Source organism: Hypomesus nipponensis, chromosome 6, assembly GCF_054491055.1.
Source record: "Hypomesus nipponensis isolate SF chromosome 6, ASM5449105v1, whole genome shotgun sequence".
In the NCBI taxonomy this organism is placed as follows: Eukaryota; Metazoa; Chordata; class Actinopteri; order Osmeriformes; family Osmeridae; genus Hypomesus; species Hypomesus nipponensis.
In genome coordinates, this window is record NC_140366.1 from 15,684,255 (window position 1) to 15,712,191 (window position 27,937).

At 45.0% G+C, this 27,937-nt stretch overlaps 4 protein-coding genes across 6 annotated transcripts; 2 read left to right on the forward strand and 2 right to left on the reverse strand.

The window, feature by feature from the left end:
* Window positions 1-134: 134 nt before the first annotated feature.
* Window positions 135-4,877, forward strand: srsf5b (serine and arginine rich splicing factor 5b). 2 transcript variants are annotated; one of them, XM_084700481.1, is made up of 8 exons: window positions 135-292; window positions 802-938; window positions 1,046-1,116; window positions 1,200-1,307; window positions 1,692-1,764; window positions 3,253-3,326; window positions 3,461-3,568; window positions 3,760-4,877. In XM_084700481.1, the coding sequence occupies exons 2-8, from the start codon at window positions 813-815 to the stop codon at window positions 4,073-4,075; spliced, it is 876 nt and encodes a 291-aa protein (XP_084556607.1). In that variant the 5' UTR covers window positions 135-292; window positions 802-812; the 3' UTR covers window positions 4,076-4,877. The 2 variants fall into 2 exon arrangements, with proteins under 2 accessions (XP_084556607.1, XP_084556608.1); XM_084700482.1 differs by having other exon boundaries at window positions 1,695-1,764.
* Window positions 4,878-5,352: 475 nt separating this feature from the next.
* slc10a1 (solute carrier family 10 member 1) lies at window positions 5,353-8,865 on the reverse strand. Its single transcript, XM_084700278.1, has 7 exons — window positions 8,695-8,865; window positions 8,523-8,609; window positions 7,917-8,029; window positions 6,336-6,540; window positions 5,875-6,053; window positions 5,583-5,782; window positions 5,353-5,423 (listed from the first exon to the last, which is right to left on the reverse strand). Exons 1-7 carry the CDS (start codon window positions 8,863-8,865, stop codon window positions 5,353-5,355), a joined length of 1,026 nt encoding a protein of 341 aa, XP_084556404.1.
* Window positions 8,866-12,821: 3,956 nt separating this feature from the next.
* Window positions 12,822-19,645, forward strand: max (myc associated factor X). The gene is made up of 4 exons (XM_084700496.1): window positions 12,822-13,062; window positions 16,639-16,746; window positions 17,856-17,994; window positions 18,187-19,645. Exons 1-4 carry the CDS (start codon window positions 13,027-13,029, stop codon window positions 18,372-18,374), a joined length of 471 nt encoding a protein of 156 aa, XP_084556622.1. The 5' UTR covers window positions 12,822-13,026; the 3' UTR covers window positions 18,375-19,645.
* Window positions 19,646-20,230: 585 nt separating this feature from the next.
* On the reverse strand, window positions 20,231-27,885 carry fntb (farnesyltransferase, CAAX box, subunit beta). Of its 2 annotated transcripts, none has more exons than XR_014758541.1 (12): window positions 27,669-27,885; window positions 26,953-27,017; window positions 25,522-25,594; window positions 24,637-24,728; window positions 24,381-24,527; window positions 24,131-24,214; window positions 23,206-23,292; window positions 22,813-22,942; window positions 21,565-21,697; window positions 21,043-21,150; window positions 20,664-20,778; window positions 20,231-20,516 (listed from the first exon to the last, which is right to left on the reverse strand). XR_014758541.1 is itself a non-coding variant. In XM_084700759.1 (12 exons), exons 1-12 carry the CDS (start codon window positions 27,765-27,767, stop codon window positions 20,400-20,402), a joined length of 1,254 nt encoding a protein of 417 aa, XP_084556885.1. In that variant the 5' UTR covers window positions 27,768-27,885; the 3' UTR covers window positions 20,231-20,399. The 2 variants fall into 2 exon arrangements, 1 of the variants encoding a protein (XP_084556885.1); XM_084700759.1 differs by having other exon boundaries at window positions 21,039-21,150.
* Window positions 27,886-27,937: the final 52 nt, after the last annotated feature.

Below are 27,937 nucleotides of genomic sequence, written 5' to 3' on the forward strand. Positions count from 1 at the left end.
AATCCTATACTAGGTGGATTGTAGCTAATGAACAAGGTTGTCACGGGACTGACGAGAAGGAAACAACATTTCGAAATGGAACGAAGCCCATAACATGACGCCCCTGCCCTTCCCCGTCCTTGTCGCGAGAGTCTTGTGTCTGACCGACACCTTGTGGTCAGTTAAAGTCCTGGCGTGGTTGGCGAGCTGTAGCGTAAAACAGGCTCCATTTTGTGTGGATAAACGCCACTCTCTTTTCATCTGTGCAAGCAGTAGTAAGAAACGCAATTTCTCCGGAGAAAACAAGAGAAAGGTATGCATTCTAGCAAAGACGGATTATTTCCAAAGTATAATTAAAAAATATAAATGCACGGAGGTACCGAATTTATACACTTGCAAATAATGCATTTCACGGTTTAACTGTTCAGCTAGGTATTCGCAAGATAGCTAACTAGCTTTTATGTATTAGCTAATAGTACTACTACTGGGATATTTTTGAGGGCCTTACACAAGGCCATGGGAATTTAAGAGAAGGTCACGCCGAATGGCTGCAACCTTTTACCGGTGAATTCATTGCGGATTATCCTTTGGCACGCACATGTTTACAAATGTGTAGAATTATTGTAGATTTATAGCACAGGACGCGCTAGATTGCAAGCTAAATAGGCTATGTATGAGTGTTTGTTAATGCGCAATGGCTACCGACCAATGGTAACTAATGGGCGGCGTTTATTAGATGTCTGTGAAACTGGCCCTGTTTCCAGCGTTCCAGATAATTGCCTAGAATTCATATTTTGTAAATCCGTAACCAACTGTTTTCAGATTTCACAAGCATGAGTGGCTGTCGCATATTCATTGGCCGACTGAACCCTTCGGCAAGGGAAAAAGATGTGGAGAGATTCTTTAAAGGTTTCGGTCGCATCAGAGACATAGACCTGAAAAGAGGCTTTGGATTTGTGGTGAGTCACCTGGCGTAGTATTATATGCACGAAGGCCCAGTGCATGCGTTATGGCAATTACATTTTGGGGGAAATGCAATGCCGATTGATTTCTCTTTCCTTTTCAGGAGTTCGACGATCCCAGGGATGCCGAAGATGCGGTTTATGAGTTGGATGGCAAAGAGCTATGCAACGAGAGGTTATTCATCCTTAATGGCATAGCACTCATATTCATCAGTCATTGACTCAAATTACTCAATGTGGGTTGTTTTCGTCGAACAGGGTGACCATCGAGCATGCCCGCGTTCGACTGCGAGGGGGCAGAGGCCGTGGGGCTGGTGGAGGTCGTTTCCCCGACCGCTATGGCAGAGGCTCTCAGGAGAGTAGGAGGTACACGGAAGTTTTAAAACGCTAGTTTGCAGAGGAGGATGCGGGCACAAACAGATGGAAAACATGGATTCTTCATCTGGCACCCTGGTGAAATTGTGGCGTTGTGTCACAGTAAATCAAATTCGATTTACATTTAGTCATTGCTCTTATCCAGAGCGACTTAGTCAGTACAGGGACATTCCCAGAGGCAAGTAGGGTGAAGTGCATTGCCCAAGGACACAATGTCATTTAGCACCGTTCAGCCATCTGACTCCCTAGATGATAACAATAAAAGAAATACCTTTTATCCCTGTTATAGGTTTGCACACAATCAAAAGTATCCCTTTTAGGGATTGTTCTTTTTGGGATTCTCTGGTCTAATCTTCCATCCTTTTTTTTCTTCAGTAGAAACCCTCCTCCGATGCGCACCGAGAATCGACTGATTGTGGAGAATTTGTCATCTCGCGTCAGCTGGCAGGTGAGTTCTTGGAGGCGTCTCTAGCAAGTAGCTCACAAGCAGTCTCTGAATCCAGAGACCAGCTCTGCTCAGCCACCTGAAGTAATGATCTCAACAGGCCTGGCTCAGAGCTGCATCTCATGAAATCCTAATGTGAGTTCAGCAATTCCGTACAGTCAAAAAAAAGAAAAGCTGATTGATCTTATTGGATGTGATAATTAATAATGGGCCTGGAGCAAAACCAATTGAATAATCTGCACTGTGTGTTCTGATAGGCTCAAAATTGTTCTTGAAATTCAATGATTACTTTCAAGGTTTATTAATGAAATATATGGAAACATATGGTTCTGCAAATAAACAAATGCAGTTAGTAGTTTATATTAAAAAAAGAGAAAAAAAAATGTTGTTTTTTAATTTTAACCAATTCTTCACCCCTTTATTTGCCAGCCTGACTGTTGTCTCGTATGGAAGAGCTCGCTTATGGTGGAGTTAACCCCTTCAGGGTCCTTCTCTCTGGGTTGAGCCTGTGGTGCCAGCCAGTGTGTGTCCACTCCTATTTGGCGCCTGCTGGTCGTATGAGCGCTCGCTCTAGAGGCGCTGGGCCCCTTCGCTCGCTGCCACACGCCGCCCCTCAGTGGTGGCAGGGGGGGCGGGCGCGCCGTGCTGAGAGCGAACGAGAGAGAGGGAGAACAAACAGAGTGGCAGAGAGAGAGGAGAGGAAAGAGAGAGTCGTGGTGGTGGCGCGATTGATCGATGGTTCGTTAATTTGAGAGGCTTCGATCGATCGATATCTTCCCCCCTCCCCCCTGGGTGTTCCGCACATCGCGAGAGAGTGAGAGTTCCTCCCAGGTGCCCAAGGATATAATCTGCTGTTATCCCGAGGTGTAATGGTGTGGGCCAGGCGAGCCCTGCGGCCCGCTCCAATGGGTTCGCTCTCAGGTATTAGTTTCCTCTCTTCCACCCTGTTCACTCTCTTTACCGAGGGGGCTGCCAGGACTGGGCAGAGGGGGAGGCGAGGAGCCCTGTGCCCTCCTAAAGAAATCGGGGCTCTGGCTGCCTTTATACTGCTCACACTGCTCCTCTGCAGGGCCTGCAGATGGTATATCCCATTATCTGTGATTAGTCAGGAAGAGAGAATGGTCCGAGCAGATTCAGAGTTGACTGAATGCCGTTTTGGTGTGTAAAAAAATAAAATAAAAAAAGAATAATACAAAAAAAAAATACAAAGTCTTCTGAGTTTATGCGTGTGTGTACATGCGTGCTGAAGAAGACTTGCAAACTGGCATTGCAACTTATCGATTTTGAGCAAGTGCATTTTGCCGGGCAATCGGGTGGGGTGGCGGGGGGGTTCTCAACTCTAGACGTACCTGGACTCTTCTCTCTCTCTGCAGTAGTCTGTAGTGCTCGACTGTATAGGCCCTCCTAACCTTTCCTCTGCGTAAATCATGCTTTATGAGCCTGTGTGCGTGTGCAGGGGTGCTGTGCTAACTTGGGCTGTCTTATGTGTAGGATCTGAAAGATTTCATGAGACAGGCAGGAGAGGTTACGTTTGCTGACGCCCACCGACCCAAGCTCAACGAAGGGTAGGAACGACTCGCACCCCCTCACCTGGTGTCTCTGGCCCCTCCTTATGTGGTCCTCAGTAATTGTCATGAAATGCCAACATTGTTGATTGTGTATAACCTAATTTGTCGACATCTCGATCGCATCTCTAAAGGGTGGTTGAGTTTGCTTCCTACAGCGATCTGAAAAACGCCCTTGAGAAACTGTCTGGAAAGGAAATCAATGGCAGGAAAATCAAGCTTATTGAGGCTGCTAAGAAGAGGTGAGTAGCAACCATATTCCTGACCACCGCACAGGTAGAAAAGGGTCACGGATGACACGGCTCGTCATATTTAGCCAATTAAGAATCTGTTAAAGCCCTAACTGGATACAGAGATGGTAATTATTGTTATTCGTTGCTAATGTCAATGAATGAAGTGTCCTTCCTCACATTGTTTCCATCTGGTTCCTCAGGTCCAGGAGCCGTTCCCGTTCCGAGAGCTCCTCCCGCTCGCGCTCCCGTTCCCGCGGCCGCTCCCCTTCCCGCTCTCGCACCCCCAGGAGGTCTCGCTCACGCAGCCCCAAGACCTACAACCGCTCCCGGTCTCGCTCCCACTCCCGCAGCGCCTCCCCTCCACCCCGTGGTTCCCCCCCCGTCCAGAGGACCAAGGAGCCTGCCAAGCGCTCCTCCAAGGCCAGCAAGTCTGCCTCCCCGCCCCCCGTCCAGAGAGCGGCCTCTTCCAGGTCCCGCTCTCGCTCCCGTTCCCTGTCCACGGACAGCCGCCATTAGACAACCAACACACACACACAAACACTTTCAAAAAAAAAAATGTGAACACACATTCACAACACACACACATGCTAACATACAACCTCATCACCATCCCATACAAAAACGTTCCCACTAACCATTTTATTAAAACAAAGCCAGGTACTATTTCACCCAATAGTCCTGGTTATCCCATTTCCCCCTCATGGTCTCCTTCACCTCTCCCCTCTTTTGATAAGGCTGACTTTCCCTGTCGGTTGCAAGCATGGTCCTCGCTGCCACAGAAGATGTGCGGAGATAAGAATCTTCTGTTTGACAGAGATGGGGCTTTATTTACTTTGTTGTGGTCAGTATCTGTGCTTGGAATAATGGTTGGAATTTATTTTTATTTTTATCAAAGCACCTGTGCGAATGACCCATCCCCGGGCTGGCAACTCTTATCAGGAACTGTTGATGAAAGATAATGCACGGTGATTGTTGAGTTTTGGAAATGCTTTGAATAGAACTTATCTAAGCTTAAAGGTTTAACAGTTTGGGGTTGTTTTATGCTGTGATTTAATTAAACGTTTTTTTTTTTTATGCTCCCGTTTTGAATACATTTTTTTTTTTTATGTTGTTCATGCTGTTCTTTTTTATGCATTGTATTGAATGTCCAGAGTCGTTGTATGAAATATTTTGTTTCTGTAAAGCAATGTATATGTTTTCTTTTTACAATGTATGGTGGTGTCTGGAGGATTGTGCCCCAACGTAGTGTTGTTACAAAAAGGTTGGATCACAACCCTCTTGACAGTTGGAAAAAATAAAAAATATTTTGTATTCATAATACATGTACGGTTTTTATTGTTAATCTTATAGGAAGACAACATTTGTATGTGGTCAAAAGACAACATTAGGACCAAACGCTTTCAAACAAGACATAGTAACTTATTTGTGTATGTCAGAGCTTAATAAAGAATAAACTTTGAAAAGGTTTCTCTGGTAGTTCTTGCTGTACATGTGAACATCTTCTATTGTGTCATTTTATATTCTTATTTGACTGCCTGCCACAAACTGATTGGAACACAGTACAGAAGTCTAAACACGCGTCAAGGCCGATGGACTCGAACACATCTTGCTCCACAGCTTAATGTGGTCACCATTGTGACAATTGTCAGTCTGCTTGACTTTTCCCTGAGTGAGACATCTCAATTTCGACTCCCCGTGTAGACTACTGGATGGTCCAAGTTCCTCAGAAACCTTGGAGGGGGCTTGTACCAACACTGGAAAAAGTCCCAAGCTTTTTCTGTGGGCTTTTTTTATCAAACGTCCACATCAGCTGGCTCCTTCACCTCCTCCAGATGGCTGGTAACTGCCTGGTACACCTCTGACTCTATAGGTGGGAGGGAGAGTCAAGATCATGCGATACCACAGAATGGTGTGAAGTTTTACATTACAATGTTCAGTGCAGTAACATAGGATGACGGTGGACACTAGATGAAAACAAATTCCTGCTTTTGACTGATAAGAGTACAGATGGATTACCGCATACCTTTGTTTGGTTTGCTGAAGTGCTGGTGGCACCTGAACACTAGGATGAGCAGACCAGCTTCGACTATCTGGAACAAGATGTATATCAAAGGAAACAGGAAGTAGGGGCCGATGACCTCCGGGGGAAAGGCCACCTTCAGAATGGTGGAGCACAGCTGGATGTTCTGACAGCCCGTCTCCATGGCGATCGTCCTCCGGCCCCTGACGGCGAGAGTGGTCGAGACTGAGTTTTAAAACTGACTAATAACTGACGCTCAGTGGGTCAACTCTGTTGCATCGCCGTCGTCACTTACGATCCGTCAAGTCTGAAGAGATAGGAGAGGACATATCCAAAGGTGTAGCCGATGAGGGGCATGAGGGCAGCCGTGGCTGTGAGGGTCGGGGACAGAACCTGGAGGATGCTGCTAGCCATGGTCAGGCCGGCCAAGATGCCTATCACCACCATGGACACCAGCATGATGGAGATACCCACCTGTGGAGGGGGGGGAGGGGGGGGTTGGGGGTAGAAGAGGAGTAGCAAGCTAACTGCTTGGGGGTAAGGTAGCACAGTGCATGTTTGCCTCTCAGCAAGAAGGTCCTGGGTTCGATTCCCACACGGGGTATTCTTTACTCAGGTGGGTTATTTATCTTCTCAGCCTTTCTGTGTGGAGTTTACATGTTTTCCTGAGACACACCCCACTAACTAACCAGCCAAGCTCGCTGTCCTTATCAGTCCCGATTAGACAGAATCCCCATACTGGTCAGCTTGGCTCACCTTGGTGATGGTCTTGGAGTATTGCGGCCGAAAGTGGTTGATGAGGATGCCGATGCCACAGGGCACCAGGGTCATGGCCAGAGCCAGGGTGATGCCAGTGTAGGGGACAGCACTGCCCACGTCGGCGATGCCATGGCAGTACAGGTACAGGAGCAGGGGCATCAATCCCAGCGCCAGTACGGTGGAGCAGGTGGTCATCACAATACTGGGGGGACACATGGATGAATAGACAGACAAATGGACAGAGTCATAGACAGACGTAAGGATGGACCGAGACGGAAAGAGAGAACGTCAATTCACGTAGAACTTTCACACTGAAAGTTTCATTCATCCATGTTTTGGTTTCTATCAGATACGAGGCCAGCCTGGATGAGACAAGTTCCTGATTGGGTGGGCCAGGCCCACCCTGGCACCTCCCCCACCCTGGCCCCTCCCCCGTGGAGCTGGGCCTGAATCCATGTCCGTTTGTAGGGCAAGGTGTCCTAACCCTGTCTAGATGTTAGAACGTTTAGAACCATTCCAAAAGAGCACAGAATGAAGCAACAGGTAGCAAGCGTTGTAATGACCATGACCCTAATATTGGGTTCAATGCCAAACAGTAATTATGGTTTTGTCTTGGACAAACATGCAAGGTCATTACAGACTGTTTGTGGGTTTAAGGTGTGTCTTGCATAAAGAGTATTGTTCCAATATCAGATGTAAAAGACTAGGTCCACATATAGAAGTGTGCGCAGATCTGTTTCAAAATGTTTCTGAAATCAACTGTCATTATCAGCCCAATAATATTTGTGGAGAAAGTTGCAGTAGTAGTTCTGTGGCCAGATAAGAGGCCCAGGAGTGTGATAAACTGTGTGTCATAAACGACATGCCTGGTCCCACATGGATCTTTAAAGGTGAGATCCACCATTCAATTCTGATAAGCTGATGGACTAAGCACTAATGGCACTCTAAAAAACGAGAAAATGTGCATTATCATGAAATATCTAACAACAGTTTTAGTCAAGGTCATTCAACCCTGTACTAATAGGAGGGAGAGTTGGAACATTCCATTCGTACAAAACCAATGAGGCAATAATGTATTACTGATGACTGCCATGGTTCACAAAGAGATCATAAATGTATTATCATATTAATCTATGCAATCGGACACACCGTCCCATAATGAATTGCTTACTAACCTCCCGGTCATTAACCCAGTCTCTCCCCATTATATTCACCTCTGCATCGGGACATTCTTCTGTGGAAAAGGGGTTTATGGATATGCTGGTTCGTGTATTTGGGGTTGTTGTTTTTCAGACTACATGATTCACCTGTATATTTTCTTGATCAGTTTTATTGTTTTTTATTGTTAACCTTCACTACAAATCCAAACTTCTCAAGGTAACTGATTTTCTTGTTCTTCACAACAACCTTCCCTCCAAATCCAACCCTCAACAGAAACACATTTTGGAAGGTAACTGTTTCATTCATTCATTCATTCAACATGACAAAGGCTTCTTTCTAATTACACATATGACATTTTATGTCTAGCTGGGTGTGCACGTGATAAGAATAGCAGGGGCCGGATGAGTGTTTGTCTACCTGAGGTTCATGTCTCCCTGAAGAGCCAGGGCCAGAATGTTGGACAGGTTACCCCCCGGACAGCATCCACAGACCAGCACTACCACAGCTTCCAGAGGCCTCAGCTGGAACACCTGGAGCAGAGAGGTATGGTGAGACTGCCGACTGGTCAGACAGCCAGGCTCCTCCTCATCATGACGGCTTTTTAAAAGTTTCAAGTTTGTGTGATTTATATCACAGAAACAGTTCAATAAATTGCTTGTTTTACAGGTTTCTCCAACAGTGCAGAAAATGTCTGAGAAAGTAAGACTGTAAAAAGAAAAGAGGAGAAAGAAAACAATAAAACAAAGACTCCAGTTATCTAATATCAAATAAAAAGGACAAGACTAAATTGTGTCTGCGTTCACAACAAATCCATTAGGTGCCGTTTAGGAAACAATTCAGACTCTCCTTACACAAACACAAATGATTCACATACACATTCACGTATGCATTGATTACAATTAGCCACGCCCATCTTGTATTTTTATTCAACAATGCTACATCGTGAAAACAGAGCTGAGATACATGGTCAGTATGCAGGGGAATATTGTATGACCATTAGAAAGATGGTGAGGAAGCACTGACCTTGCCCAGGGCAAAGGCTGAGAGAGGCATGACACCATACTGGGCCACAACTGCTATGGCAACTCCTTTAGGCTTCATTATGTGATCCTGGGTAGAAACATAATTGGATTGTGTTGATTTTGTCCACAAGATTTAGCGGGCACATTCTGAGGAAACTGTATCGTGAACTCACCTTGATCTTGGACACCTCCATGGTACAGCCCAATGATATCATGGTGATGAAGAGGATGATCACAGTTCCTATACTTATGGCTCCATCCAGGATTGCACTGGTTTCCAAGACTGTGGTGTTGTGTGATGCACTGTCATTCAGCCGCAGTTCATCATGAAAAGACAGCTCCATTACGTTGGTTTCTCCGATTTTGTGGAAAATGTTGAGTATCTGGCCCATTACAAAATACATTAGAGTGAGAGAGAGAGAAATTCAGATTTATACTGTAATCACAGGTGTGGGTTTACATTTCCCTGTCATCCTTTTCTTTGTGCTTGTGCTTTCATACACAGTGCTACACAGAAGGATTTGGAAGATGGTTTTGACTATGGTCCTTAAAGTTGTAAATGCACAAAACTATAAAATCATATTTTGAAACTGACCAAATCTGCCAAATCTGTTGTTTTAACACAATACTGACTTGTAATGTGCTTGTCATTTGCAATCTCTTTGTGGGATTTCCACAAAGTGCGAGGAGAAGCTCCCACTATGAAGTTAGAGAGGACAAAATAAATAGATTTCAGTAACTCAGTGGTTGTCACTCAAATACAGAACAAACTAATGAGTTAAAGCGTCTGAATAATGAAAGTAAGACACATAAACCTGAATACTGTATAGAGAATTGTTAGCGGGAGAACAAAGGTACAAATGCAACAAAAAATCGATTTTAGAAGCAGAACACCTGCAAAAATCTTGCACTCCAAAAGCCTTCAAGTCAACTTGTGGCAGAATACAATGTAGTTTATTTTTCATAGTCAGTCGTGAGAACAATAAAACAAGCTGTCAAACCACTGTCAAATCATATAGCTACATAGAAATTCTGCACCTTTGTGTTGCAGCATGGCTTACATGTTTCTTCCTCAGCTTTTTTTCTTTCACATTTTGTCTTTTCTTTGCAAGTCACATTTAGTGTCGTTGTCAGGTATGTACAGTTTTGAACTAATCTGTGCAGTTTCACCCTGGTTTGTCTGTGACGCAAGCTATTCCACCTTCCTCCAACCACATCCTCCGTACCCTGTACAGACGTGATCTTGCCTGCCTCCACCAACTGACATGCCCTTAGCACTTCAATTCCCTTCATCAGTTTGCATATTCATCCCTTAATATTTTCTCATTCATTTGTATTCTTTATTTTCTATTCCATCATGCAAATGTACAGAATCCAATGAGCTGATGTTCACTATAAAAAACGATTTCATTTCAGTCAAATGTGATTTGATGTGCATTGTGAGTTGACTAGGAAGCTGATAAATTTTACAGAACATATTGTGTTTATATCAATCCAATTTATGAAATGTATCATGAGAAAACACTCCCTTGCCCAAAAGTTTCTTTAAAATGTAATGTTGTTCATCACAGTTCTTGCACACTTTTTGACAGTGTGCAAGAATCCTTACCTGTGATATACAGGTGTCTATGTCATGTGACCATGGGAATCAATTCATTTTCATAGCTAAATTTATAATCGTCTCCTCAGGTTGGTTTGTTATCCTGGTAAAGTAGGTAAGGAGCTTGGCTTTTGAAAATCTTCCAAAATGCATAAAAAACATTTTAACACTAACACTATTTCTCACGTCAGTTAAATGTCACCTACCTTCGTCTCTTCTAGTTTAAGTGTGAACTCTTTGTGAAAAGGGCACCACCTTTAAGCTGCTCCCTGTCAACATCTGGCTAATTATTACGGGAATAAATATCTGTGTAGAGAGCAAGTGTCTACGCAATTCTTGGACAGCTAGTACTATGGCCTCCCCACCTATTCAGCTTATCTCTCATGTTTCTTACACAGATATCAGAACATTTAAACAGCATGTTTTTCTGCATGTTGTGTTGGAGATCCTGTTGTAGCAGATGTAGCCTCTCTGCAACTATCAAATTATTTATGAAATTGCTCTGATTATGTGTTATTCTTTTGTGGCGCTGCCTCATTATCAGATTTTAATTGAGATAATGATGTTATTGTTGCTCTGTAAAAAATACAGACCCTTGCCTCGAACAGCCTAAATACTGTTAGAATTTTGCATTCCTGATTCTTGTTTATCCTCTGTACTATAAGTATAATTTTCACTTGGGATAAAAGTATCTGTTAAATTAATAAGACGTTAAATGTAATGTGACACAAGCGTGTAGCCTATGGGGAGTTGAGAAACTAAAATCTGGACGTATATTTTAAGTGTACATTTTGGGGGGTGTCGAAGCCCACTAGCACAAAGGAAAATTATTTTTCATAATCACACTGATATTCTGTGATCATCATGTTATGAGAAGACAAAACAAGTAAAAGTATTTTCCCTCTTTTGCGTTGTTCCATGAAACCATCATGGAGCCCTGTTATGCCACCTAGTGTTTACTTGGTTTTTCCAGGTCGCAGAGAAAGAGGAAGCAATAATTAAATGTATGTTTGTTGCAAAGGGGGACTCAAAACCTTTTCACCATGAGATCACTATTAATAATTTAAAAAAATCTTTATTTTATGTTGGAAAAGAAAGAACTGAAAAGATCTCTTTAAGGTGTCCAGTAGCTGTAATTATTTCAAGGATATAGGTTCAGCAAAACTATTTTATCCACAATCCAATACTTTTACCACAATATCCCTAACTCCTTTGATAAGTCATGCCAGACAACAATAGACATAACAAAAACAAGCCTAACAATTGTCTTAAACCAGGGGCCTTCCCCTATGTGGTATGGCTGTGTGGGCGCAGTGAAAGACAAAAGAAGGTCCTTTGAAAGGTTTTCCAAAACCAGACCAACCTTTTCAGGGGGAGGGGAGCCCTATAGCTGGACTGATCAGTCTCTGTAATTACAGGCCGCTGCTAGACAGGCCTGGGTTATAGCTCTTACTTCGCTTCAGCCTCCCTACATGAGCCTGCTAAATAGGATGTAACAGAAGTCCAGCCCAGTCAATGCCTAACTGCGACGAGCTGCTGCTTTGGACTGTAGCCTGACAGTCATAGACAATGCTTGAGTGATAAAATGAATTATCTGTCAGATGTAGAGTACAGATGCTCCAGCAGGGATAAAGACACAGTAAAAGCATTTTAAAAGCGTTCTGTAAAGACATGAATTCAACAAAGGGCTATGACTTAAGGGTACTAATGATCATGCATTTATTTTGCATCAGACTAGGTACTAGATTTGTGTCCATAGCTTAATATAACATATTTTCATGTAGGCCTTTACGCTGGTCGGTTGTTTGAACACGAACGAAGACAGTGTTTCTGCTGCACTGGATGCATTATTAAAGCCTGGCCTTATTGTGTTGTCGTCCCTTAAATAGGCTATACTGTTACGGCCTTCATTTCTGGGTGACCCTGTTAGCCTCCAGTCTTATGTGTGCTGCAGGACATGGCTCTGTGTGTGTGTGTGTCTGTGCGTGTGTGTGTCTGTGCGTGTGTGTGTCTGTGCGTGTGTGTGTGGCAGAAAGGGGGGACTCAGAAAAGGAGCGACACACAGGGATAAAAAAGAGAGGGGTGGTGGAGGAAGGGAAAAGGGGATCTCTGTGGGTCTGTGTCAGCGGGGAGGGGGTCACTGGCAGATGCTGGTGGCCTCCTGACCCGGTAAGGGAATGGATGCTTCTCTCTGCTTGTTTTTACACACTTGCTGATCCACTGTTGCAGCAACCAGCTCAAATAATCCACTGTGTAAGCTCCTTATCTAGAGCACAATTTTGTGGAAAAAAAAGCTTAGATTATTCCCATTTCGGCTAGCGACCACCCCCCACACATCTTCTGGAGTACAGTTCTAAAACCACTCAATACTGACCAAGTATGGGCATTAGAAAATAGGAGAAATCAGACAGGGAGCGAAGAGATGTGCCATATACAACTTCTACTTAGAGCAATTAACCACATTATGAAATAAAGAAATTAAGCAATAAATAAATAAAGAAGGGATTAAAAAAGAAAAAAAAGAATGACAGGACCCATTTTAGCAAATAACAACAAAACTACAAGTGCCAACGCGCATCAGGAAATAAATATATAAATGTATGTCACACTCACGCAATGATTCATGGGAAATACAGTTCATATGTATTTAAATGAACAGAAATGACGTTGTTAAAACTACAATCTCCAGAAAACCACGGAAAATCGCACAGGCGTGTCACGGAACGGTGGATGTCCGTGTGGAAGAAAGTCACGTGTAGAAAGCTGGAGTTCGTTGAATCTCGATTCGTTCCTTTCTGTGTAGGATAGCAGTCGGTCTGGGCATACGCTTTATCGTGATCTAGGTGTTTGCTTGATGTTGTTTTTGAGCTGCCCGTTCCTTTAAACCCCACCACTTCATCAAAGAATGAGTGATAACGATGATATCGAAGTCGATAGTGACGTGAGTATATCATTTTCTCTGTGTATCTAGAAAGCGTCCCACCCTGGTCCTTAATGATAGTTCTAGCTAGCTGCTACCGCACATTAGCTATGTTTTCGAGACTAATTAGCTTAGCTGGCTAGCTAAGCTACCTATCTCATACCCAAGTTGGTAATATTATCAGACTTGCTACTAGTTTGTTGGCTAGCTACAGTTGTTGTCTACTGCACAAGAAGTCTAGCTAGCTACTGTTGAAGTCTGACAGCAGTATCCACATTGTTGGGCGTATAAAGGGTACTAACAAGGTAAATTAGTCATGGTTTCCAGTCGATGGACCAAAGCATTAAAACTACATAGGTAGGAAGGTAGCTAGTTGGTCACGTTTGGGGAACAATTGTGGCTACAATTGTACTTTCTGTTCTGTTCTCTTACAGGAAGAATCACCGAGATATACTCTGTGGTGCGTAATGAAGGGAGAAATGTTCCAAAGCGACTTTTTTGAAATAATGGAATGTATGCATTCTATTAGCTAGACTGTCCTTTGGCAATAGAGAGGCATTTGTCAACCTTAGCAAGCTGTTACATTTCCGTTGTTTTGTTGGCACATTAGATGTTGGAATATTTGATTGCAGCCTCTGCTATAAAAAAACTCAACCTTGTTTTTAAGGTCGCAGCTTATATAGTATCGTACATACAGTGCCTAACTAACGTTACAGCAGCACGTTCTGCAGAGCGGGGGTGGGAGCTGTGCTGTAACTAGCCCAGATATCCAGCTTTAGTGCTCATTTATGCATTAGAGCTTCACTCGGTTGACCGACCATCTGATCATCCCCATGCAATATATAATGAGTTATATTCAGCTGTATCTGAAGTTGATAACACGGCATAGTTAGCAAGCTATTTATAGAATAAATACCATCTTAAATGTCATGAATAAAGCTTCTGCTTCCCAGCTTTTGCCGTCTTTTTTATTAACATACCAAATGGTCATCTTTTTCATTTTTTTTGGCCATTTGTAGTAAGAAGTCACACATTCTTTTCTCCAAATGTATATTTATTGAACCAGCTATCAGGAAGGGAATCGTTGTACCCTTTCTCGTGTTTTGCAGCCAACACTAGTGATTTGAGAGCCATCTTTTCTCGACAGGCCAGTGAGCTCTGGCAAGCGAAATGAATGACGTAGCCACGTCGCATACCGGCGAGAAAAAAACATGCACGACGGATTTTTTATTTTACCGGAAAAAAAATATTTTCTTGACTGTAAAAAAAAAAAAGAACATGGTCTTGCGCATTACCGATTTGTAAAATATTGGTTTAACAAAATGACTTATTCCGTTAATTAGCTACATCACATACGCTTGTATGCATTGGTCTTATTTTTTATATGGATAGATTAGAAACTATAGAGAGAAGTCAGACGATTTTGGCTGTATTGTTTATCATATTTTCTTACATATTTTCAGATGCATTATGCCTGCATAGACTTAAGCGACGTGACAGGTTTTATTTTTTCCATTGGTACTTTCCCAGCCAAACCTTTTATAGGTTAGGCAAGCCCATTAGCGTAGACTCCTACAGGTTAGAAACCATTGATTTAGCCTGGCTATTCTGATCTAGGCTTGCTGGGCTATAACACCCACTCATAACAGAGATGTGTTTTCTCTTGCCCACAGCAGCCGTCTGTGTTATATGTTCTTTTAAACTTGGATTTCAGTCAATGTTTGGCTGTTTTTAGGACAGTGTACGTCGTGCTTCAATTGAATGGAGCTCTGAACACTTCTGTCACAATGTAAATGACCATTGCTGGTATTAAGAAGCCTCTCTTAATCTCCACCCATGTACATTTTATGTAATATTTCTCAGGTATGAATAGAATGAGAGTGTGTAGCTGGACTGCCACTAAATACAGATGATATCAGTTTAAACATGTGATGTTGCACACTTTTATAAATGATTGGTTTCTCATGACACATTTGGATGGACGGAATGCTAATATTTTGGTCCTGGAAAGAATGAATTCAACTTAGGAGATGGAGTCCATAGTGTGAATACCGCAGCAGATGGCCGTTGCGCGTTTGTGCGCCAGGTGAATCTAATGGCTGATGACCACACGCCATGCCCTCCCTATCCATAGTTTTTGTGTCTGGCATGCAAACGCGCTGCCTCGTTTCTGCACATGAAGGACAACCAGACAAGCCTATGTACGCCGGTTGGACATTTTACCCCACCTCATCATCCTCGTTTACCCTGGAGCTGTCATCTACACGCGCCAATCTTTTCCAACACGCATTCCCTCACCAGGAATGCTTGAAAATGTCAAGTTTGAGTCCTAATTGCATGTGCTGTTAATGCTAGGTCACGTGTGTGTGTGTGTGTGTGTGTGTGTGTTTACACTGGGCCAGATCGAGGGGTTGGGCTGGTCCCGTGCTTGTGTGAGTGTTGTCCTTCTGAACGGTAACACGCTCTTCCTGAACGGTTCAGGCGGCGATTGCGCAACAGGGAGCAGCTGTCTCCTCTGCGTTTCGAGTCAGGTGCCTAGTCACGACATCTCATTAGATCAGACAACACCCCAGAGTGCACGTTCAGTTAACTCCCTACAAAGACTCAACTGTCACTGGAATATCTGATGTTTGGTTTAGTTTCGTTATGCTGCCAGTCAAGTTTAGCTTCAGTTTCAGTATGTCCAGAACCTGTCTGATGATGGTGTCATTCACCGCAGGAACAGGTTGCAGTGTCACAGATGGGCTGGTATAGTGCTCTCTGCCTTGTTTCAGTTATGTCAACTTGGTGGCCATCTTAATATGGTCCAGCCTGAATGCAAATGTAGGCGGCGTCTGTTGAGTCCTAGACAAAACAGCAGTGTTGTAGCTGAGGTCTATTTTGCCCTCAGGGTCAAAGTATCTGGAAACAAGTTGTTTTATACATGCACTGTAGGGAAGAAGACAGAGGGGTATTATGTTGTTGCTAAGCGGCCCAACCAAACAGTTGGTCAACAGGAAGAATAATTTCATTTTCAATCCAAAAAAGATTCTCAGAGACCATTTAATATCAAGATCAGCTCTTTAGGTCAATGGAGTTCATAATTTTGGCTATTATCAAACAGGATCCTCTCGTACATCTCACCCTGACTGAATGGCTTTAGTATCTTCATCCTGGTGTGGTCTTGAACTAGGCCACCAGGCCAAGCCTGCAGGACCACCCAGAGACAGTGGTGCTGGGGGCACAGGACTGCACCAGGAGAGGGACTGCAGGGCAAAACCAGACGCACATTGAGACTGCAACTGACGAGCTCCACCAGCATAGGATAATGACAAGAGGCCAGGAGCCTTTTAAATGCCCAACCCTCAGATCTGTATGTCTGTCTGATGTGTGCTACCTTATGAGGAATGCTGACCAGTGACACTTCAGCTACGGCCAGGACGATGCTACACAGCAGCAGTGTCCTAGCTAGTTGACTGTGGAGGGGGGCTGTTGCTGGGGGGGACGACTGGGGGGGACGACAGCTGGAGAACCAGGCTGTGTGTGACTGTATCTCCCTCCGCTCCTGTCGATGGTCTGCTGCCTGGCTGAAGCCCCCTTGTGACTCTTTCATTGCAGGCAGACAAACGGGCACATCACAATGCGTTGGAGCGCAAACGTAGAGACCACATCAAAGACAGCTTCCACAGCCTGCGGGACTCCGTGCCCGCCTTGCAGGGAGAAAAGGTTGGTAGAGCCTGGCTTGGCCTGTACCACCTGCCAGGCAGCAACACCAGGGGCGCTGCGTCACTGATGGGGATGTGTGGCGGGAGGGATGTGTGGAAGGGGGGGATGTGTGAGAGTGATGGGAGCTTCCTCTTAATGTCAGCTGGACATAGACTTAGCCCCAAATGTTCTGTGGATGTTATTCTTTTGCCAAGGTAATAATCTTACAGAATAATATGTAATTGCACTGAATTATTGTGTGTGTTTATATGATCATCTGTATTGGTGAATTGTTTAACTTTTTTGTAAAAACGAACAATGTGCTAAACCTTGAATGACTAAATGTAAACGTTGAATGTGTTGTAGTCAGAGAGTAACACACAAGGAGAGACTATAGCATGAGTGGAGGAACTCAAGTGATAAGGCCTAGATGCTGCCCATGGTCAGGAAACGATTATAAGAAAATGTGTTTATATTTCCTGCTTTGACGTCTTTCCCATTTAGGATTGCAGAGTCAAATAGTCTTTAACTGTCCATTCTGTCTCCGTTCCTTCTCTGAGTCTCCCTGACTGAGGAGGAGGGCGGGGGGGGGGGCGGGGGGGGGGCGGGGGCTGTTAAGGGGGATATGCAGGTGTGTGCTGGTGACCTCTGTTCACAGATGTAGGGTTAGAGTGTGTTGTTCAACTCCCTCATGTGACTAGGTCAGCGCAGGCTTAAGGGGAGGGGTTACTGCCAGCGTAGAGGAACGGGGGTGATGCAGACATCCAGATGGACAGCTTGTTAAGGACAGGGAGAGGGCTGGTCTTGTTCATACCATACAGATCCTGTGTAATGTTGTGCAGCCTCTGGCTGACAACATTTGAATCGTATTGAGAAATGGTAGATAGTAGTTGTTGGTATGGAATCGGTGAATGTTTTAGGTGCAATAGCGTAAGGTATGTTTATGATTGTTAAATTGAGTTTTTGATTTTATTGTTGTACGTTTATTATTTACAGACTTATCCGTGATTGTTTTCTAGACTGTATCCTCGTGACCTGAGGGCTAGTTTGATGCCAAGCTGTGGTGTTAATGTGTGAAGGACCCTGCACCTTTTGGTTTCTAATTTGAGTTTTCCCTTTGTTGCTGACAGCAATCTATCAAACAGGCATCCAGAGCTCAGATCCTAGACAAAGCCACAGAATATATCCAATACATGAGGCGGAAAAATCACACACACCAGCAGGACATTGACGACCTGAAGAGACAGAATGCTCTTCTGGAGCAGCAAGGTGAGTCCATGTGAGGTGCAACACTCCACCTGGCCACATCCCATACTTACAGTTTGCTGGTGTGAGGCTCCGCCCATTGAGGCATCTTTTTGTCTCTCCGCCCCATCTCGACCCACCCCTGCCTTCCTCCGTCTCTCCGCCCGTCTCCCCCACCCCTGCCTTCCTCCCTCTCTCCGCCCCGTCCCCCTGCAGTGCGGGCACTGGAGAAGGTGAAGGGGTCCACTCAGCTCCAGGCCAGCTACTCCTCGTCAGACAGCAGCCTGTACACCAACCCCAAGGGCAGCGCCGTGTCCGCCTTCGACGGAGGCTCTGACTCCAGCTCAGAGTCGGAGCCGGAGGAACCCCCCAACAGGAAGAAGCTTCGCGTAGAGGCCAGCTAGAGAGCAGCGCCACCTCTGGTCTGGAGGAGTTCACCGCTCTCGGAATTCACACAACCTCCCCCCTCCCTCCTCGCTGGGCATGCTCTAACAGGAGGCGGTCCGTCCCTCAGCCCCCCCCCCCCCCCCCACTGATCTGTCCCCCTCACACCATCTGCAGGATGAGGGAAGCCAGCAGGGCGGAATGAAGAACGATTTAAATCTGTGTCGAGATTCTGTTTTTCTCTTTTCCCTCTTCACTCCTCCTCTCTCCATTCCTTTCTCTTCCTCCTCTCTCTTCTTTTTGACTCCCCGGTATTGGTATACATTCAGCCACATCAACAATCCCATACCCCAAATGAGGCAGCTTTGCTACATAAGGACTTGATGCTTGCGTGACCTCGTCGCTTCGTCCTTCCGGCTGAATCAGGGGAGATGGGCGGCTGAGGTCCACTCCTCAAGCACTGCTAAAGTGTAGTTTTTGTTTTATTTTGTTGGATTATCTTGATGAGAACCTGTTTAGAAAATATACACACGCCTCGAAGAATCGTCCTGATGGAGAAGTTTACCTTTTTAAACATTTGTAGCGTACTTTTCCACACAAGAATGTGAAAATACTTTGATGAAAACGAATATTGATGTAAAAGTTTGAACCCACCTCAGGCCAACTAGATTGCAGATGTTTTCATTTTGACACACTTGGTTAGGTAAAAAAAACTAATATAATCCCCATTAGTTGAAATTGATGTTTTGAGAAACAGGAGAGAATTCCAAACTTGTATTGTATTTTGTCTTTTAGCTTGAACTAGTGAATGAATTTAGGTGGCTGAAAATATTTAGGCATCTCAATATAAAAAAAGGCATTGATTGGATGTTTTCAAGTTCTCAAAAATATGTTATGCATTTTTAGTATTCTTACAAATCATGGGGAAAATACCAATTTGCCACTAGTAGTTTTCCTTCTGGGTATAAAATAGATATTGAATGTCACAAGGTAGTTGAGTATGGGGGAGGGGAAGTCCTGTTGTGTTGTGCTTTACACTGTAAAATCTTAATGTTGCTGACTCCCCAAGGATAAAAAAGAAAGCAGTTTGCTTATCTAGGAAATCTGTGTGTATGTATATCTTTTCCATTTTATTTCCATTTCGAGTATGATTAGTGTATACTGAATAGCTCTGTTTGTCCGACTCCATTCCATGGAAATTACAGGTATGTTGTACATACTGCCAACAATTGTCTTGGAAGTCGAGGTCTACCTCTACTAGAAGACTATAAATAAACTATTTTATCCTTTACTGAGGCGTCTGATGACTTGTTTTTTGTGAGATGTTGGCAGCCAGTTCTGATAACGTGGCAGATGAATGAGCTAAGGTCTCCTTACTGTCCAGTGTTCACCCCAGCAGTACAAGCTGTTTGAGCTGGTCTGAGCCTGGCCAGAGCCCTGTTTATGAAGACGTGTGCAAACACTTTCAGGTTATTCTTGTTTTTCATGCAGCAGGGTTGCTGGTTACCATGGTACACCATGGGCACATCCAGGTGTAATTATATAAGTGGTTTGTCCTTTCAGATGGCACATTCTTCCCTCCACTACCTCTGCTCTGGAACACTGAGGGCTGTTTGATTTGCACCACCCAGAAAGGAACAGACACCTTTACAACCATCATAGCTGCCTTGAAAAAGTGCTGCCTTGAAAAAGTGCTAAGTTTACCAACAGGATCCCAGCTCAACTTAGTTCTGCTACATCACAGTTAAAGGATATTTTACCCAATACTTAAAAACAAAGTTGGAAGCAGGATGCAATGCAGTTTGTAGTATACATTTTTTTTTAATTAATAAAAATCTAACTGACACAAGGTTTCAAACAGAAATCACTGACAACATTTCCACATGAGTTGGTCTTTATTTGAATAGCCCTTCTTTCCCACACCTCTCCTCGTCTGCAGCAGACCAGTCAGAGAAAGGCGGCATGTTCGCTGGCACCCCTGCAGACAGTTCCAGTTACCACAGCGGTTACACACAACATACACACCCTGAGACGGCTCCAGGGCCTTAGGATGACCCAGCAGTAGGGGCCTGGTCAGGGACAAGGACAGGCAGCTGGTGGAAGTATCGCAGGGCCCGAGCCACCTTCTCTGGACAGATGTTGTAAACCGGGTGAGTCGGTGCCTGGACAGGACCAGAGAAACACACTTTTATCACACCGGGTTCCACCACGGGATGATATCATTCATGGCTGATGTTTTAGGTTGACATGTCCAGAATGAGGAGGTCTGGGAGGGGGTCCGCCTGGCTGGAGCCCTGGAGGAATCTCACCAGTCGGTTTTCTGGGCGGCCCACGATGAGCTCGTTGTGGCTGTCCATGTTCCCAAAGTGCTGTGCCACTGACAGGCCGCTCAGGCAGTAACACGTGTGGTAGAAATCTCTAGACCTGGTCACACCCGGAGGGAGAACATCCAGAATGATGTCATATTGTAATTGAGATGATCTTGTTGCACTGTCTGGTAAAAAATAACTAGAGCTACCTGGTACACATTTTTGAAGAAAAGTGGTCAAACTGTGAACTTCTGATCCTTGATTATCTGCTGTACTTGCTATCGGCACTTTGAATGCATGTGTTATCCATATGCAGCAGCACGTTCCATGCTACGACCCGGTATCTAGGTGTGTGTGTGTGTGTGTGGTACTGACTTGCCGGGCTTGTCCAGAAGGCCTCCCGCTGGGTTCTGACAGCACAAAAGGATGTACTCCTGCAGAGCCTGCTGCTCAAACATCCACCGCTCCATGCTCAGGGTCGTGTCCCCTACGCACACACACACACACAATTATTTTTGCAAAAGCTTTCATCCAAATTGTCAGTCAACGGTGCTTTTCCAAGCTATACCCCAGGCCAGAATCCAATCTTGTTTATAGAAGGCTAGGCTGGATAGGGTACCTTCTCTATAGAATACTAGGCTAGGTAGGGTACCTTCGCTATAGAAGGCTAGGCAGGGTACCTTCTCTATAGAAGGCTAGGCTGGATAGGGTACCTTCTCTATAGAATACTAGGCTAGGTAGGGTACCTTCGCTATAGAAAGCTAGGCAGGGTACCTTCTCTATAGAAGGCTAGGCTGGATAGGGTACCTTCTTTATAGAATACTAGGCTAGGTAGGGTACCTTCTCTATAGAAGGCTAGCCTAAGCAGCGTACCTTCTCTATAGAAGGCTAGGCAGCATACCTTCTCTATAGAAGGCTCTGTGAAGCAGAGGCAGCAGTCCTGCCTGCCAGAAGGAGTAGCAGCCGTCGACCAGCTTGTTGCAGCGCCCTTGGAAACCTCCCTCGAAGCGCATCTGTTTGCTGGCCACCCACCGCTGGGGGCAAGAACAGGAAGAAACAACTGGTCACTCCACAGCAACCAGTAGATGACACACGGCTTCAATGAACATGCACCACTCAGCACTTACATACACTACATGGCAATGCTACTCGCATGGGTTATGGACATGAAGACGAGATATGCTCCTCGTTATCAGTTGTCAACAAGGTTAAGAGCGTCTAACTGCATGGCACACACACAGGTCTCTTCAGCTTTCAGTGAGGCAACTAAGAGAGGGGGGTAGGGGCGGTCAAATCCCATGAGGCCACAAATCTGAGGAGGAGGGAATTTAAATTGATATTTGGAAACAGGGAGGGATCTGGAATGGTTTCCACAGCAACCAAACCTAAATCAGAGCCACTCCAAAAAATTGTGAACTGAATCGCGATTTTGAACAAGGTTTAAATACCAACTGGACACTTGTGTCTTTTAGTGCAGGGGAGTGACAAACAAGTCTGTTACAGCAAACCCAAATGAACATAACTTCAAACGAAAGCTGTTCAAAAAGGAACGGTTTGGTCCAACTGAAGGTCACCGAGACCTGGAGGCTCCCAGAAGTTGGATGACTCACTAGTGACTACAGCACTGCAGTCAGAGCTCCCCCATCGGTCATTTAGCCGATCTGAGAGCAGTTCTTCAGTTAAGTCTCAGTGCACAGGCGGCTGTGATGTAGCTACAGCAATCGTTCTAGGACCAGGGCTGAGGCTTGATGTGGGATTGAGAGAGGATGCAGGGAATTCTGCAGAGGGTATTCTGGGACTCTTGCAGCAGCCTCTGGTGTCTCCTTTCAGCCTGGTGGTACTGGCACAGACTCTGACATAGACCTGCGTATATCCTCTCCCCGTCTGTGTGGTGAACATCCTATGAAGGCATCTCTAAATCGGATGGTCCCAGAGGACATGACATGGGACACCTCAGCAGAGGTCAGGCAGTGCTGGTGTAGAAGGAGCTGTGTACAGGGGAAGCCAGTCCCTCCACACTTACAGCCAGTAGTACAGTTCCATCTCCCAAACAGGGACTCTTATCAGCGATACAACACCACCAGCACCGGTGAGCAGGGCTGTGAAGCAGCGGGCTATCGTGATGACGTCAACACGTGGTCCGTCTCACCAGCAGGGTCTTGAGATCCAGCATGTGTTCCTTCCCCAGGATCACCATGGCAGCCGTGCCACAGAAGGTGTACCCTCCGTGGGCCTCCAGCCCGGGCACGCCCCCTAGACCCCCCTCCCAGTTCTGACACCTGGGGGAGCAAGCAGAAAGTCAGACGCCATCATCTCACTGGACCAGAACACTGGTTTCAATGATGTGATAGTTCTTGATGTGTGCTACTGGTCTGTCTGTGTATCAGATTTGTAAAGCGTGATGTGGTACACAGCTGTGTCACCATTTCCCTTAAGGGAAGGATAAACAATCTGTTTTTATCCATCCCTCCATCTGAAACAGGTTGAAGCAGGTTCTTGATCACTGGTGAGATGAGGATGGTAACGGGGGGGTCCTCTCTACCTGAGGATCCAGGTGGGCGTGTCCTCAAACAGCTTGGGCGTGAGGATGTTGGTGAGCGACGCTACCGATGCGGCGCAGTATGCACTCCTGCCAGAAACACAGATCACATGTTCTCAGAGATAGAGAGAGATAGAGAGAGAGCTAGAGCTAGAGACAAAGACAGACAGAGAGAGAGAGACACACGGAGAGCGACATACAGACAAAGAAAGAGTAGTGGTGGGCATAGATTAATTTGGTTTTAATCTAGATTAATCTCACTGTAATTTTGGAATGAATCTAGACTAATCTAGATTAAAATGGCTCATTTGAATTCCGCCGAAGGCATTCAGAATATGTGTGCTACCCAAATTACTAAAAGTAAGTCTTTGAAAACAGGTTTCTCAAGCCAGAAGAGCGAGGAGATAGCTTGGCTGATGGAACTGTTTTGACGGTTTTGCCTCGGTTGCACTCAAACAGTAGTTTGACAACGACTCTTCCCCTGCGCTACATCAGTGCTTGGCCTGGCATCTTCCGCATTAGCTAAGGGATGCTTTGCGTTTAGGTGGTATTTGAGACATTTTTCCTGAAGCAAACCCGGCAGCTTCATAGCTGCATCCATGTTAGCATGGAAGTATCAAGGTGAAAGTCATCATAGCTTGCGTAGTATACACCCAGTTCCCAACCCAACTTTGAGAATAGATTAACAGCGATATATTTTTTATCGCCCAATAAGAGTCTCACTTTAACGCAGCACGTTAACGCCGATAACGGCCCACCACTAAGAAAGAAAGAAACAAAGTTACACAAAGTGACAGACAGACACACACACACACACACACACAGTGACAGACAGAGCTAGAAAGACAGACATAGGGACAAACTAAAGCGAGGGTGTAGGGTTCTCATCCCCCCCAGACTCTGCCGCAACCACGGCGATAGTGCTCACCTGACATCCACCTCTCCTCCTACGTGCATCACAAAGGAACCATCCGGCTGCTTCACCGACAGCAGGAAGTCAAGCAGCTTCTCTCTGGAGAGGGGAGAACACAAAAGGAGAGGAAAGAGGAGAAGGAGGATTCCAGAATAGGAGAGAGGAGGTAACTCGGACACCCTAGAGTGAGTGCTGATAATTGGATCAGCACTCTTCCACAGTCCAATATCCCGTGTTGTGATTGGACGGTCTGGGGTGTACTGACCTGTTGATGACGCTGTAGGCCTCCTCGCTGCCGAGGATGCAGAGGGCGTTGACAGCAGCGTAGGTGGGTGCCAGGTGGGCGTGCTGGCCTGGACCCCCGGCGAAACCCCCTGTGGGGCTCTGGCATCGTGCCAGGAACTGGCAAACACTGAAGGGCACAGTGGGAGGAGTTACACACTGAGGGGCACAGTGGGAGGAGTGTGTGTGTGTGTGTGTGTGTGTGTGAGTGTATGGACAGGAGTATCTGAGCATCTGACTCTGAGGCGATGGTGGAGGGGACAGGCTCTTCCAGCAGCTCCAGGCTGTGAAGGATCCAGTAGCACAGCCACGGCCTGCTGGCATCCAGACACTGCAGTGCAGACAGAGGACAGAGCGTCACACCCCACTCAACACACCATACCATACTCAACACACCATACCATACTCAACACACCATACCATACTCAACACACCATACCACACTCAACACACCATACCACACTCAACACACCATACCATACTCAACACACCATACCATACTCAACACACCATACCATACTCAACACACCATACCATACTCAACACACCCCACTCAACACACCATACCATACTCAACACACCATACCAAACACACCCCACTCAACACACCATACCATACCCAACACACCCCACTCAACACACCATACCATACCCAACACACCATACCATACCCAACACACCCCACTCAACACACCATACCATACCCAACACACCCCACTCAACACACTAAACACCCCCCACTCAACACACCCCACTCAACACATAACACACAACACATAACACACAACACATAACACACTCAACACACCACACTCAACACATAACACACTCAACACCCCCCACTCAACACATAACACACTCAACACCCCCCACTCAACACATAACACACTCAACACCCCCCACTCAACACATAACACACTCAACACACCACACTAAATAGACCACTAAATGCACCAGTAAGCACAAAACACACACTCAGACATCACTGGCCAGTATCAGGCCATGGTTTGGTTTTAGTTCATACTGGTCTTTTGTTTTGTAAGTTTCATGCAGATATTGAGTGGTTCTGCTCAGCTTCATATTGGTAAATGTTGACTGGTGGGTTACTGGAGAAGATGTGCTACCTCGTACGCATCAGAGAGGTGACGTAGACCCTTCTTGAGATACTGGTAGTGCTGCTCCCGCAAGAGAGTGGGCCTGGACAGAAAGATACACAGGAGATCAATACATGGGCTCAAGGTTGCCAGCAGCTAAAACAGAGAGGATATGCAAGTCTTGATCCAACAAAAGCTTTGTTCTGAATCCTAGTGAACTGGTCAACCAAATCTACGGGTGCCAAAATCAAGCCTGACTATGTTTGATCGATATCCAGCCTAGAACATACAATATACAATTCTTACAGGAGTTCAGTTTAGTAATCTTCTGAGGGTATCTTCAGTCCGGCAACACACCTAGCTCAGAGTTGTTTACATCCACATACAAACAGCTGCCACAGTCACATCCCTTCCCTACAACAGAGTGTGTCTGTACGTCTTAAGTTCACATCCCCAGCCTATGAGTCACAAAATGCCCCTGAAACTCCAGCCTCTCCCTGCCAGTAACCTTTCAGCGGAGGTGTCTGTAAGCTTGTGTAATTAGTATCTACCTGCTCTGGGTTAGTCATGGATCAGCTGGCATAACATTATCACACAGCGGACAGGATTTAAAACAACAATAACAGCCTTAGGGCGGGCCAGGACCAAAGAGCGGCACAGTTTACAAGGAAAACCAGGAGGCCTCTCTGAATCCCTCAATCCTTCAACTGTCATCTATGAACTGTCATCTATGGACGTCAGTGTGTTTGAATGCATCCATATTTATTGCTCTCCAGATGTTGTCCTCTGCCCTTCCTGTTTAAATGAAGATGGAAGTGCAAGGAGGCGAGGCAGTATTCTTGTAAAGAAGGTAACCAAGCAACAAGGCATGACACACATGCAGCATGGACATTACTGGAATACAGTGCATTGCTATGATGACTCACATTAATGGTGACTTAATAGTGTAAAATGAAATTCAAATACAATTATACATTCAGTGCCAAATGGTTGTCAAGGAAACAGGTGAGACAACCAGTTGCTGGTTGAGTGATAACTAAATGTTGTAAAGTAAAAACTATTGTATGTGGGTACAGGGATCTAGGCAATGATTACAAAGGAGTTTGATTGAAGGCTACAATTAAATATATTATACGCCCACCAAAAGAGAATAGCTGAAATGCACTCTGCACGCACAATTACAAATTTTGCTCACAGTAAATTATATGGTGGTGAATATTACCCATCTGAGCTTGGACATACTAAGGTACTTAAGAAATCTGGCATATCATTGTTCCTCATATGCGCCTTTAAAGAAAGCCTTCTCCAGTCCTTCAGAGATAAACTAATTTGATTCAGTCGATTATCATTGTAATTTGCTTCTTTTTGCCAATTGAACTTCATCGAGTTTATACACTTTTGTAAATGTGATGGATTCTGAATATAATGCAAAAACAAAAATGAACGCTGAACAATACTTACTGCGGTAAGCTGTGTATTTGCTGGTAAACACTGATTACTTCTTGAATACTGCGTTCGACCTTTTTCTAGATAACGCAAACACGTGGGAGTAAGTGAGACACACATCAAACGAAACACAAAGTGGATTTCACAGAGGCATGACAATGACCTTTTCCTGACAATGATAACTGACAGAAGCAAGAAAATCTCATTTAGAACATCATTTAGGGATGTATCCGTGAGATCCGTGAGGTAAACACATGAGGATGAGGCTTCGGTTTGATTCCAGCTGGGACCCTTTGCTTGCATATCAACCATCATCCCTTCTCCCAGTTTCAGACTACACTGTCACTTTAAAAACATACCAAAGGCAGAAATGCCCCCCAAATCTTTAAAGACACATCCTTTAGCTAACTTTAGCACCCTTAAATGCATCCATGCATGGACCGTAAAACCATGTCTGAGATGAATTAGCTAAATTAGTTCAATAACAGCACAGCCTTTAGTTAGCCGTATGATGTTAACACTTAGACATGCGGCTCTCTACTTTGCTAGCCCAAAGATTTAGGCTAGCTAGTGGTGCCAACGGATTTCACTTGTGATTTCACTATTACTGCTTTATGACCCGTTTTTAAAGACGGCTGTCATTATGGTAAACAGCCATTCAGTCATATACTCAAACTACAATATCTTACACTGTTAGCAAGCCATTAAGCTAATCTTGACCATCTGCTCACCTGCTCCACTGAAGTCACGGTTTCCACTCCGTCGTCTGTGAATAATTCTGAAGTGTGACACTCGCCGAGGCAACGTAATGTCGGGGGTATTCTCTCCATTATAATCTACTTTATGAATACTACCCAGCAACGTATCATGTAATTAGCTTCTTTTTAACAGTTAGTTGTTAACAAGCTCTAGCTTCGGTATCTCAATCAAGTAATCATGGGATTTCCTGTAGTGGGCGGGGTTACGGCAAGTCGGATGGGACAATTTTTAAAACGCACAA

Excerpts from the sequence above, each read along its gene's own strand:
- srsf5b (XM_084700481.1), top strand. The coding sequence starts at position 813 with ATGAGTGGCTGTCGCATATTCATTGGCCGACTGAACCCTTCGGCAAGG. Across the intron at positions 1,117-1,199 it reads AAAGAGCTATGCAACGAGAG|GGTGACCATCGAGCATGCCC; the intron begins GTTATTCATCCT and ends TTCGTCGAACAG. Across the intron at positions 1,308-1,691 it reads GGCTCTCAGGAGAGTAGGAG|TAGAAACCCTCCTCCGATGC; the intron begins GTACACGGAAGT and ends TTTTTTCTTCAG.
- slc10a1 (XM_084700278.1), bottom strand. The coding sequence starts at position 8,865 with ATGGAGCTGTCTTTTCATGATGAACTGCGGCTGAATGACAGTGCATCA. Across the intron at positions 6,541-7,916 it reads CAGGGAGACATGAACCTCAG|TATTGTGATGACCACCTGCT; the intron begins GTAGACAAACAC and ends GTGTCCCCCCAG. Across the intron at positions 5,783-5,874 it reads CTCTTCAGACTTGACGGATC|GGGCCGGAGGACGATCGCCA; the intron begins GTAAGTGACGAC and ends TCTCGCCGTCAG.
- max (XM_084700496.1), top strand. The coding sequence starts at position 13,027 with ATGAGTGATAACGATGATATCGAAGTCGATAGTGAC. Across the intron at positions 13,063-16,638 it reads ATATCGAAGTCGATAGTGAC|GCAGACAAACGGGCACATCA; the intron begins GTGAGTATATCA and ends CTTTCATTGCAG. Across the intron at positions 17,995-18,186 it reads TGCTCTTCTGGAGCAGCAAG|TGCGGGCACTGGAGAAGGTG; the intron begins GTGAGTCCATGT and ends GTCCCCCTGCAG.
- fntb (XM_084700759.1), bottom strand. The coding sequence starts at position 27,767 with ATGGAGAGAATACCCCCGACATTACGTTGCCTCGGCGAGTGTCACACT. Across the intron at positions 22,943-23,205 it reads ACGCCCACCTGGATCCTCAG|GTGTCAGAACTGGGAGGGGG; the intron begins GTAGAGAGGACC and ends TTGCTCCCCCAG. Across the intron at positions 21,151-21,564 it reads CAGAGCCTTCTATAGAGAAG|GGGACACGACCCTGAGCATG; the intron begins GTATGCTGCCTA and ends GTGTGTGCGTAG.